The 12,996-nt window shown below is 55.4% G+C and overlaps 1 protein-coding gene across 2 annotated transcripts; it reads left to right on the top strand.

Moving 5' to 3' along the window:
- Positions 1-336: 336 nt before the first annotated feature.
- Positions 337-12,444, top strand: CX3CL1 (C-X3-C motif chemokine ligand 1). Of its 2 annotated transcripts, XM_086689355.1 has the most exons (3): positions 337-565; positions 7,251-7,371; positions 9,270-12,444. In XM_086689355.1, the coding sequence occupies exons 1-3, from the start codon at positions 496-498 to the stop codon at positions 10,378-10,380; spliced, it is 1,302 nt and encodes a 433-aa protein (XP_086545481.1). In that variant the 5' UTR covers positions 337-495; the 3' UTR covers positions 10,381-12,444. The 2 variants fall into 2 exon arrangements, with proteins under 2 accessions (XP_086545481.1, XP_086545482.1); XM_086689356.1 differs by lacking the exon at positions 7,251-7,371 and having other exon boundaries at positions 344-565.
- Positions 12,445-12,996: the final 552 nt, after the last annotated feature.

The following is a 12,996-nucleotide window of genomic DNA, read 5'->3' as shown; positions in this document are numbered from 1 at the left end:
CTTGTCCGATCCAAACTGTAGGGTCCCGAGGCCCTCCTGGCCTGCTGGCAGCCGGCACTCTGTTCTTCCGTCCTTTTGTTTATTGCTTACTTAGGGCTGGGGTCCCAGGCCAGAATCCAGGGCGGGCGGACGTGGGTAGCCCTGCAGATGGGGGGTTGAGGATGCCCTTTGAATGCTCTCAAGCCCGGTCCAGCTTCCCAGGCAGGTCTGATGTGAGGAACCCTAGTGAGCCGCCAGCCCGGTGCCCCCCTCCCCTGCTGCAGGCCAGCCAGCTCTGTTCCTTGGCAACGTCCTGAGGAATCCAGCGGCTGCACGCTGGCTCCCTCCCTTTCCCCTCCCACCGACTGCCTGCGGGGGCTGGAGGCGGAGGCAGAGGCAGCAAGCCCCATTATAAAAAGCGACAGAGCTCAGGCGGCGAGGGCACGGCACTGAGCTCAGACACCCAGACACCGGCCCTGCCCGGACCCCCGCCCGGACCCCCGCCCGCCCTCGGCCATGGCTTCACCACCTCTCTCGCGGCTGCTCCGCTTGGCCGCCCTCTGCCATCTGACTGCGCTTCTAGCCGGTGAGTGTGGGGAAGACTGCAGCCCCACTCGTGCCCTTCAGGCCTGACGTGGGGTGGGGGGCAGACCCCGCCTGGGTAAGGTCCATAGCAGCTCCTTCCAAAGGGTGTGGTACAGGGGGCTGGGATCCTCCCTGACCCCAGATTCAGGGCTGTCCCTCCCGCTAGAAAGATTTCCAGGCTCGGAGACTGTGCCCGCCTGGCCCAGTGAACAAGGTAGCTACCGCTCTGGCAGTGCCGAGAGGTGGTGTGGACCGCACAAGGGCGCCAGGCACAAAGGGGGTCTTAGGAGGGAGGGGGGCAGGGAAGCCTGAGGAAGTTCCTGCCGGGTGTCTGGGTGGGGGGCCCTGGCTGACAGCGGGCTGGGTCTCTCCCCCCGGGGTTAATGTGTAACTGGCAGCCCCGATTCCTGAGTCGCAGCCGTGGCCACGGCCCAGGCCGTGGTTAGGATTTTCTCCTGCCCTGGTTTTGAGTAGGGGGCCCAGGAACCGTGGAGACCAAGGTCATTGCAGATCAGGGACTGGGCTTGTTGCTGTTGCTCTGCTCTGTAGTCCCTCTGCCCATATCTCGACCATGATAGCATCCTCCTCCTCCAAGCATAGCTTAGAAAATGCTTTCACCTCCAAATACTTGCTTTCTGGAGCGTAGGACGTGGTCGGGCATGAGGTATGCATCCCACTGACACGACGAAGATGGAGACCCAGGGAGGTCAGACCATCTGGCAGGTTGAGGCTCAGAGAGGCTAGGAGCCTGCCTTGGGACACACAGCAAGTCTGAGGGAATGAGAGCCGTCTCAAGCTGCCAGGACACCTCCATGGAGCAAACTGCCTTTCGAGTCCTTCTATGTGGGGGAAACCAAGAGCAGACCAGGGAGCAGGTGGTGGTGATGGGGGGCATGAGAGGCCAAGTGTTGCTGGCTTCCTGGGCTTGAACCCTAAAGCCAGAGGTGTTTGGGGGCAGTGAGCACTAGACGACAGGGAATCAGATGGAAGTTGCTTTGCCATGGCCGTGACCCCAAGTGGGGTCTCGCCTTCTTCGGTCCCAGCGACTACACCCTCGAACGTAGCTATTGCCTCCTGTGCGGTGAGGCCCAAAGCCTAGGAAGGCATTCTGGAAGCGGGAGGAGCACGGGTGCTGGAGTGAAGGGTTCGTATGGTAAGATAAAGAGGGACCCCAGGTCGGGGCTGGGGGGGACCCTGGACACTCTGTTTATTTCTGCCCTGATCTTGGTCACTGACTTTGCCGGAAGATACACTAATTCAACCCTTCTGAGCCTCAACGTCACTTCCTCCTCCTGGTATCGGGCTAGACTCACCTTGGAGGTCTTCACCCACACTGACGTTTGTGGCTCTGAGAGACCCCCCGGGAGGCCCCGCAGGACGAAGGAGCGTATGGCGTGGTCCAGAAGCCAGAGACACCCCAGGGGGTGCTGGGAGCTTTGTGGCTGCATCGCTGGCTGGTGCGGGGGGGCAGGTGCGTCAGTCCCCAAATGTGGGTTTGCGGGGCTGTGGCAGGAGGGAGGCTCCTCTGCTTTATATAACAAACCTGCAGATACAAGTCAGAGCAGAGAATTTTCTCCCCGAGCACTGACGCATTCACTCCTACTCAAACCCTGACAAGAAAGAGGGGGAGAAAAAAACCTGTTTTAAGCTGCCGTAGTCTGCCCCCCGATTAGCTGTGGAGGTGGATGGGGAAGGCACGGGAAGATAAATTCAGACTGTCAGATCCAGGCCCCGGTCAAATTTAAATAAAAATTCCTCTATTTCTTCGTTGGTTTAAATTGTATGTGCCACAGAGTGCTTTCTTGTGAATTTTGTTCATTCGTTGAACAAATATTCGTTGGGCATCGACTGGGTGCCAGCCACCGTTGTAGGTGCTGGGGCCACATCAGCGAATAAAACGGCCAAAGATTCCAGTCCTCAGAGTGCTGAACACTCACCGGAGAAGACAGATGATACAAAAAAATAAATCAGTAAACCATTTGGTCTGTTAGAAAGAAAAACATGCTGTGATTTATTCACATTAAAAAAAATTTTTTAATGTTTATTTATTGTGAGAGAGAGCGAGTGGGGGAGGGGGAGAGAGAGAGAGGGAGAGAGAGAGAGAGAATTCTTTTGCACTGCCAGAGCAGAGCCCTACGTGGGGCTCAAACTCAAGAACCATAAGATCATGACCTGAGTTGAAATCGAGTGGACGCTTAACCGACTGAGCCACTCAGGTGCCCCAACAAGCTGTGATTTAAAAAAACATGGAGGGGGGTTGCGGGGGGTGGGGAGGAGGTGTTGAAATTTTAAGTAGGGGTCAGGAGGGACTCCCGGAGAAGTAGCCATCAAGGGAGGTGAGGGAAGATCTTCATGGGTATCTCTTTCAGGCAGTGGTTCTCAATGGGTGATTTGGCACCCCCCCCCAGGGGCATTTGGCAATTTCTGAAGACATTTTTGTTATTACAAATGTCCCCAAATTTCTGGTTGGGGGATGCTCAGAAATCTAGTGGGTAGAGGGCAGGGATGATGCTGAATATCTTACAGTGCACAAGACAGTTCCCACAACAAAGAATTATCTGGTCCAAAATGTCAATGGTGTTGCTGTTGAGTAAACCCCCGGTCCAGATATTTAAAAATCTTCATTCTCATAACCACCCTGTGAAGCAGATATTACCACGCCCATTTTACAGGTAAGGGTACTGAGGCTCAGACAGCCCAAGTGCCTTGTCCAGGACACACACCTGAGCAACGGCTCAAGCCCTGTCTCTATCGCCTCACCCAGAGACCCACAACATTCTTGTCTCCTCCTGCCCATAAGCCTCTTAGCAGTCCTTGAGGTCCAGCCTACAGGATACCTCCTCCAAGAAGCCTCCCTTGATTACTTGCAGTGGGAAGTGGTCTCTCCCTCATGCAAATCTCAGCACATTTAGGGTATATTCTGGAACATGGTGTTTCCACCTGGTGTTTAAGGCTGTTTAGAACGGGGGGAGGTCCAGAGGTTGGGAGGAAAACAAGATCTGCCACTAAGCAGCTGTGTGGCCTCGGGCAAGTCATTTAACCTCCCTGATTATCAGCTTCGGAGTCAATTAAATTGAGGTAACAATACTCCCTTTGCAGGGGTGCTGGGAATTAATAAGAGCAGATGTGCCCGTGCTAAGCACAGGGTCCAGTACAGAGTAGAATAAGTCATGATACTTTGTGGGCATGTCTCGGCTGCCCTTCAGGCTGAGACCTCCTGAGGACAGAGACAGGCCTTCAACTCACTGTGCCTCACAACACCCAGCACGGGGCCTGGCAAGAGGGAAAATCAGCATTTGACTGAGAAAACACCACGAGCTAATAGTGTGGGGTTGAGGCACTCTCTCTGAGCTCAGCACCAGCACCACTGGGAGGAAGGAAGGGCTCAGGGTTAAGAACAAGAGGGCCCAGGTCTTTGTAGATGCTCAAAAGTAATTCAGTAAGTGTTGGCTGAATCAGGAAACGGATGGATAGATGGATGGATGGATGGATGGATGGATGGATGGATGGATGGACGGATGGACAGATGGGGAGGTAGGCGGAGGGGTAAGTAAACTGAGACATTATTTCATTCAATTACTATTTTTTGAATGTCTACTTTGTGCTGGGAAGCACTGTGACACCAAGACTGGCAAGGTCCCTGCCTTCTCAAAACTCATATGACAGTAAATGGCTGGCTGGTTGGAAGAATTATCTCCAATGACAGGAAAGAAAATTTCAGTTCTGAGAAGAAAAGCCTCCTTAGGTTAGTTATACAACCCTTCCCCAGGAACAGAACCTGGCCAAGGGCATTTAGGCACTGTGGCAGAAGGTGGGGACTTTGGGGACAGGCTGACTTTGTGGCTCTTTAAAGCCCCAGGAGTAAGCAGTGGCCTGCCCCATCCTGGGACATAGAGTCGAGGACACAGACTCACAAAACCTAGCATATCCCTCCTGCCCACTGGCAGCCTCCCCGTGGCTCTAGGTCACCTGAGGGCACTGTTCCGGGGGCTTTTCAGAGAAGGGCACCTACCAGACCAATCCAGGGGATTGCCTTCCCAGCTCTGTTCAACAGGGTCTATGGAGTATGCAGCCGAGTCATTCCAAAGGCAGGTGATAAGGCAGCGAAGTCGCTTTCACATCCTGGTTCCTCAGAGAGAAAGGGCAGCCTGTGGCTTAGGGACCGGCCACTGGAGTGCTTCCTGCCCACCTCAGGAGCTGCTAGTGTCGCCCCTTGATGGCCCAGGCTAGCGCAGCCCTGCAGATCCTGAACCACCCTTCCATAGTTGGGGTGGGCTGAGGCTACGGGGGAGCGATGGGAGAGGAGGTGGCACATTCTAGAAGGGGTGCATGTGCGTGTGCTTGCACCTGTATTTGGGAAGGCAGAGCCTGTTTGCACATCCATGTCCGTGTAAATACTTGTGCATGAGTAAGGATCAGCTGGGTCCTCCCTGGTTCTGCTGGGCTCTCATTCAGCTCTCCGGACTCCACTGCCCTGGAAGTCCTGGCCTCTAGAATTTTGCAAAACCCTCTGGGGTCTTGCTTCTGCTGCATATGACTTTGACCCAGCTCTGAAACTCAGGCTCTTCCTTATTTTTTACATACCCTTCTTGAGAAGACACCAAGCAGAATAAATGTTGCTGGCGATTTTAGGGCAAGGAGGAAGGAAGAAAGGAAAAGCCATGCAAACAGCTTTTCAAATGTTTACATAAAATATTTGAGCTCTCAACTCTCTGTTGAGTCACCCTCACCCTGTCCTGGGGTTTCTCTCTGGCTACATGCCATCAGCAGGCCATTAGCCATCCCACTGTGCCCCCACCCCACGCACAGCCCCCACCTTCCACCCCTTCTCCTTACTCCTGCTCCCCTGTCTTGCCCAGGGGGCTCCAAACGGCCCCTCGGTTCCCCTTAGCAACTACTCCCACACTCCTCTTGGGTCTTAATGGCAGAACAAAGGATCCCCTACCCCCTACTCAGCAGACCCAGCTCCCAGCTTCCTTAGAAAGTGGTTGTACTTGCACATTTAAAATTTTTTATCTATTACACGTGCCTGATCATATGTATGCCTTTATGTGTTTTGGGGGGGGGGTATGTGTGTGCATTCTGTTTGTTGGTGTGTGTGTGTACGTGTGTGTATGTGTCATAGGGTGGGCACATGAGATGTGGTGGAGAGAGGTCTGGGTGTATCTCAGAGGTCATGGAAATCCACGAATATGAATCAGCCTGTGAGGGAGGAGTGGGGTGTGTATGCAGGGGGTGGAGGGTCGGGGGGTTGATAGTTGAGCTGGTGACTTACTGGGGGAAAGGGGGGGTGCGTAGACCCATGGGCCCAGAAAAGATCAGAGCCTGGCCTCACAGGAGAGCCTGTCCCATCACTTGCTGGCTGTGTGACCTCAGGCAGGTCCCTGTCACTCTCCAATTTGTCTCCCCTTCTGTATACTGACCAACGACAGTGACTTAATTTCATTTAAAAAAAATTTTTATAGCTTTTAAAAAAGTTTTTATTTATTTATTTTGAAAGAGAGAGAGCATGTGGGGGAGGGGCAGAGAGAGAGAGAGAGAGAGAGAGAGAGAGAGAGAATCCCAAGCAGGCTCCACACCATTAGTGCAGAGCCAGATGTGGGGCTTAAACTCATGAACCATGAGATCATGACCTGAGCCAAAACCAAGAGATGCTTACCAATTGAGCCACCCAGGCACCCTAGCTGGCAACTTGATTTTTATTTATTTATTTATTTATTTATTTATTTATTTATTTATTTTTTCAACGTTTTTATTTATTTTTGGGACAGAGAGAGACAGAGCATGAATGGGGGAGGGGCAGAGAGAGAGGGAGACACAGAATCGGAAACAGGCTCCAGGCTCCGAGCCATCAGCCCAGAGCCTGACGCGGGGCTCGAACTCAACGGACCGCGAGATCGTGACCTGGCTGAAGCCGGACACTTAACCGACTGCGCCACCCAGGCGCCCCTATTTATTTATTTTTTAACATTTATTTTTGAGAGACAGAGCACGAGTGGGGGAGAGGCAGAGAGAGAGGGAGACATAGAATCCAAAGCAGGCTCCAGGCTCTGAGCTGTCAGCACAGAGCCCAACACGGGGCCTGAGCTCAGGGACTGCGAGATCATGACCCGGGCCGAAGTGGGCCACCCAACCGACTGAGCCACCCAGGCGCTCCACAACTTGATTTTTATTTTTTTATTTTTATTTATTTATTAAAAAAAATGTTATTTTAATGTTTATTTATTTTTGAGACAGAGAGAGACAGAGCATGAGCAGGGGAGGGGCAGAGAGAGAGGGAGACACAGAATCTGAAACAGGCTCCAGGCTCTGAGCCGTCAGCACAGAGCCTGACACGGGGCTCGAACTCACGAGCTATGAGATCATGACCTGAGCCAAAGTCGGACGCTTAACTGCCCTGCAACTTGATTTTTAAAATGAACCCTTACTACATGCCAGGCACTAAGAGCTTCATAAGTGAGACTACATCTTCATTAGTTTATATAACATCCCTATGAGGTAGATACTATCACTGTCCCTATTGCACAGGTAGGGAAACTGAGGCATAGAGAAGTTTGGCCGGGGATGGGGGACTGAGGTCAAGGGCCTGGAAGACCAGGGTGTGCAGGGCATCGGCTGTGTCCTGGGACTGGGAAGCCAGATGCCCTTGGACAGTCCTGCTGACTGGGGGGCCTCTGTGGGCTCAGGACAGCACCTCGGTGTGAAGAAATGCAACGTCACCTGCAGCAAGATGACCTCGGAGATCCCTGTGGCTTTACTAGTCCACTACCAACGAAATCAAGAATCCTGCGGCAAGCATGCCATCATGTAGGTACTCGGGCTCTCGGCCTCTACTAATCCCTGTCCACATTCTTCCTCCTCAACCTGGGCTCCCGCCAAGGGCCTCAGCAAATGCTCTTCCTGCTCCTGGCTCCCTGACTCCTCGATGACCTTGATATCTGTGTCCCAAGATAAAAGTGGGGAGCGGCTTCCTGAAAGGCCTTTGGTCTGGAGCAGCCACAAAGGGGTGGTATGTTTTAGGCAGCCCTTGAACCTGCTGGGCAGGTAAAGCACTGTGGTCTCAAGGGCAGGCTCCAGACTCCAACAGATGCGGTGCGAATCCTGGCTTCACCACTGACAGGTTGCGTGGCCCTGCTCACACTCCCTACCCTCTGGGCTTTAGTTTCCTTATCTATAAAACGGGGTAGTTGGGAGGATGAGAGGCGATCTTGTAAATAAGCAGCTTGTCAGGGTGCCCAAAAGCCACCGATGGGAAAGGCAGAGATTATTATCTGCACTTGACAGATGAGGAAACAGGATTCCAGTGAGATTTGGGGCAGGGGCCAACCTGAACCAGCCCCCCCATTGGCCCCCCGCCCATCCTGACCGTCAGGACCCTTGGCTGTCTTGGCCGCTTGCTCTCCTGGGGTCCCTCTTGGGTCCTGCCCAGTCACCCAGCCCCAAGACCTTTCCACAGACCGACCTTCGGGCCTGGCGTCAGGAAATGGCTAGCAGGCTCTCAACGTCTAGGCTCAGCTAAAGGAAGTCGTGTCCTTCACTCCACTGACTGCACAGTTACCATGAGGGGCTGCTGCCTGACCTCTCTGCTCACCTACCAGGGCTTGCTTCCCCCGGACTCCCCCACAAATTTGCTTCTGTTTTCTAGGTAAAGGGGAAGTAGGCAGCCCCAGGGAGGGGACTGTGGCACCAGGCAGCACCTCGCCTGTGGGGGCCTGCAGGCTTATGCTTGCTTCCTGCACTTCTCTGGTTTCCCAGCGTGCCGGAGCCACGCACGTTCGCGTTACCTCTCTGAGCCTCGGTTTTCTCATCTGTAAAATGGGGATGGCGTGGTAGCCACCTCTCAGGATGGGTGTGAGGTTGAAACAGGCCAAATGCCTGCTAGCACGGTGGCAGAGCATGAGCCCCAGGCAGCTCTGAGCTGTGTGCTCGGCAGTTAGCCAGCCAGAGGAAGCTCAAGATTTGGATGGCCCTCGGGGTCCCGACGGGACCACCATATATGTGGCTGTAGCTCACTAAATATGTTTTCAGCCTGAGGATGCACACTAAGAGAGGAGGTAGAGGTCTGGAGGGCAGCCTGTAACTGAGGGAGAGGAGGAAGAGGACATTTAAATCAGCTCCTTCCAGAGAGAGGAGGCCTTACTTACCCAGAGCTCACTAGTCACACACCTGACAGCAGGGAACAGCTGTGGACGGCTCCCCCAGTCAGAAGGCTCACAGCCCAGAGTCCCCTGCCTTAATGGTAACGATATTCTTATTAACAGTGGTCCTCTGAGTCTCCCACTCTGAGCCAGGTGCTTTATATCATTTTCTTTTCTTTTTTCTTTCTTTCTTTCTTTCTTTCTTTTTTTTTTTTTTTTTTTTTTTTTACAATAACACAAAAGTGGGGTGGCCAACTTGTCCCAATTTTCTGGGACTTTCACAGAGAAGTTCCAGATCTTGAGGACCCCCCCTCTGTCCCAGCTTTTGCAGGGAGGTTGGTCACCCCGCAGAAGGTAGGTATGCTATCTCTATTTCTCAGGCGAGGACAGGGAAACCCCAGAACTCAAGCTGCCCAAGCTAATCAGCTCACACCTCACATCTCACAGCTAATAAGTGTTGGGGGCAGGATTTCCGGCCGGGTCTGTTCACCTGCAGAGCATTTGCACGATGCTTCTACTCCACATGGCATCTGGGCATCACCAGGCCCCTGTCTTCCTTCCTTGTAGCTTGAGGACCAAACAGAACAAAATCTTCTGTGCTGATCCAAAGGAGAAATGGGTCCAGAAAGCCATGGAACATCTAGAGCGCCAGACTGCTATGCCGGTGCAAAATGGCGGCACGTTCGAGAAGCAAATTGGCGTGGGTGAACCCAGGACCACCCTGGCCGCCGGGGGAATGGACACGTCTACGGTCACAGAGCCCAAAGCTACCCGGGAAAGCAGTGGCCAGGAGGCACAGAGGGCCTTGGGGACTTCCCCAGAGCTGTCGACAGGAGTGGCTGATTCCTGGGGGACCAGGTTCCCCTCCACTTCAAAGGCTCCAGATGGAGGGCCTCCAGCTGGGTCCCAGAGGACTGAGCTTTTCAACGCCGCTGCCCTCACCACCCCGGCGTCCTGGCAGAGCTCTGCCTACAAACCTGGGTCGGGCCTCTGGGCTGAGGGAAAGGCCTCTGAGGCCCTCCCCACCCAGGCCCCCGCCACCCAGGCCCCCGCCACCCAGGCCCCCCCCACCCAGGCCCCCGCCACCCAGACCCCCTCCACCCAGGCCCCCCCCACCCAGGCCCCCTCTACCCAGACCCTCCCTACCCAGGCCCCCTCCACCCAGACCCTCCCTACCCAGGCCCCCTCTACCCAGGTCCCCACCATTTTACACACAGCGTCAGAGGACCAACCTGTGTGGATCTCTGGCCCCATGCCAGAGAACTCTCTAGGGCCCGTGGAGATGGGTCCCATTTCAGCTCACACGGATGCTCTCAGAGGGTCTGACAGCATGCCCCGTCTCTCCATGGTCCCTGTCTCCTCAGAAAGTGTTCCCAGCAGGGAGCCAGTGGCCTCAGGCAGCTGGACCCCTAAGGCTGAGGATCCCATCCATGCCACTGTGGACCCCCAGCGGCTGGAAGTCCTCATCACTCCTGTCCCTGACTCCCAGGCGGCCACCCGGAGGCAGGCAGTAGGGCTGTTGGCCTTCCTCGGCCTCCTCTTCTGCCTGGGGGTGGCCATGTTTGCCTACCAAAGCCTCCAGGGCTGCCCCCGCAAGATGGCAGGGGACATGGTGGACGGGCTTCGCTATGTCCCCCGGAGCTGCGGCAGTAACTCGTACGTCCTGGTGCCCGTGTGAGCTGCCCACCTGCCTGCGTCCAGTTGTTCAACTCAGACAGCTGCCTGGGGTCCCCCATCCTTATATCCACCCTCACCCAAGGCCTGACCTGAGCTGGGATGATCAGAGCAAGGACGCAGGATCTTTCACAAGGAACTGCTCCCAGCTTCCGGGCACGCCCCAGGAGGCCGCTGCTCACCTTTGTTGACCTACCCGGGACAGGAGTGGTGGCCTTTGCAACTCACTCCCGTGTCCCCAAGTCAGGAAACTTCTGCTGCTGGCTGGTTAGAGGTTCCCTTTGACACAGTCCCAGACCCAGTAAACAATTATTTATTGAACAAACGCCCGGCCCCTCTGGTTCCCATGCCCACACGTTACCACGGTCATCCCATCTCACGAATGAGCCTCAGGCCAGGCCCCTCCTGCCCCACTCCCTCAGACCTCATCGTGTCTCTTGGTCCCGCTGCAGTCGCCAGTCACCCCGGCTACCTGCGGTGCTATCTCCCCCATCCCCTGTACAGAGCCCACACCCAGCCGGGGACCCGTCTTCTCTTGCATGAGGCTAGTGTGGCGTTTCCTGGGACTGCCCCCAGGAAGGCTCTGCCCTCAGTTAGGCATTGTGGGAAGGGGAGACCAAGTGACCTGGTGGCTTTGATTTGTGTTTCTTCTCAGTCGATGCTGTGCAGAGGAGGGACGTTGACTTTGAGGGTGAAAGCTGGGGTTCTAGTCCCGGGCCCATCACCAACCCAGCAAGGCATCCATACCTCTGGTTTTCCATCTGGGGAAGGAAAGAGTCATGGCAAATGTGCGACAGTAACCTGTCCTGACGGGCATCACTCACTGGTCCAGAGACCCCCCTTTTCCCAGACCCTGGGTGTAGCCTCACAACAGAACACCTCAGCCGGTCTTCACCCACCGGGGAGCCCGGCACGCTGCTGGGCTCTGAGACTGGGAGCGGTGCAAGAGAGAGATCTGAGAGCTCAGGTCCTGCTCTGTGGGAGGGAGTCAGCTCTGTGGGCCCCCTGAGGGGACCGGGCTGGCCTGGCGTATGTGAGGGGCAGGCCCCTGCCTGGCTTTGAGAACAGCCCTCCCAGGGTCACCAGGCTTGCAGGGACACCCGGACAAGCCCAAGTGATGTGTGACAGGCTGAAGAGGAGTGGAAGCCTGCGGGCTCCCCGGGGGGCTGAGGCGCTCAGGAAAAGGAAGGGGGAGGCTGCAGGGGGCAGCCGCTGGCCTGTGTGAGGGACTTGGGCCCTGCATTTGCGGTTTCTGCAGCCTGGAGTCCTCTTCTGCCTCTCTCACTCCCTAACAACACTGCTGTCCTCCGGTCCGGGTCTTCCCTCACCCTCCATCCCACCACAGGCAGGGCCAGGATCGCAAGGACATTTTCCATGGGATCAGAGTCCACCGCTGAAACCTGAGGTTCCGTGTTTACCTCTGAAAGACTCCGTCCGGTGGGGAGGGAAGCTGTGGGCACCAAGTCAGGGGTTCCCTTTTTGGGTGCTGAGGACTCAGGCAGGCCTGACAGGGCCTTCAGGCCTCACCCCTCAGAGTCCCCAGGGGCAGCTCTCCCCCTCCCTCTGTCCCTGACGGTGACCCTTGCCCCCCACCTGGGGAGCCTCCCATGGGCCAGGCTTCCCCCAGGTGTGGGTGACACTCTACTTGGCAGATAGATGCTCAGAGGAAGCAGACACAGCTCTGGCCCACAGAGAGGGGCCCTCCTGCACCGCCTGCTGCACATGACCTGGGATGTTGGGGCCTGGCTCTAGTGGGGGGCACTCTGATGGCTTGGAGGGCGGACAGCAGGTCTAAATGCACTTTTTTGGGCTCCTCCAGGTTTGGAGAGCCCTCAAGGAGTGGAGCACCCATGATGGGGCTCCCTACTTTTGTGAGGAGACAGCTGGGAGCGGCTAGTTCCCCTTCCACAGACTTGATTAGTCCCCCTCCCCCCAGGCAGGACATGGGCAAGGACAATTTGGTGGGGGGGGACTTTGGAAGGAGTTGGTTGATCCTTTGCTTTTCCAACCCTATCACCAATGTCTGTGCCATTTTGTATTTTACTAATAAAATTGAAAAGTCTTGTGAGTCGAATAAAGTAACTTGCTCTAGGGCAGGCTCAGCAACCAGAACTCAGGAGCGATGGCATAAAGGAGGGGCCTAGGATCTCTGGGTCCAGCCCGCCTGGGGTGGAGGAGGAGTCCTTTACAGTCAGCAGGAGAAGCAGCACTAGGGATAGGGGTGAGGAGGGGTGAGTCCCTGGCCTGGCTTTGTTCTGCTCCGCTGTGTGACTTTGGGCAGTGCCTTCACCTCTCTGGGCCTGTTAAACATCAGGCCTGAGACTTCTCCTAGTGGCTCCCTTCCCTGGCAGGAATCAGAATCTCTTATGAAGCCACTCCTGTGCTTCCCCGTGCCTACTAAACCTCCATCTCCGGGGCCTTAGTAGCACCATTAGTGATCCGGTCATCCATGGGAGCACAGTGGGCCACATTTTCTTCTTGGCTACTTTGACTCATTGCTGGTCCAGATAAAGATCAAAAAGAGATTACTTCCCAAAGGACTTGGGTGTTCACAGATAGGACCCCAACACAAACCTCCTGGTGGCCCCTAAGCCGTCCAATGTCCCAGGGTGGCATCATA

This window comes from Puma concolor, chromosome E2, assembly GCF_028749965.1.
Source record: "Puma concolor isolate L17-30 chromosome E2, mPumCon1.1.hap2, whole genome shotgun sequence".
Lineage (NCBI taxonomy): Eukaryota > Metazoa > Chordata > Mammalia > Carnivora > Felidae > Puma > Puma concolor.
The sequence above is the reverse complement of the archived record's forward strand: the minus strand, read 5'-3'. Positions and strand labels throughout refer to the sequence as shown.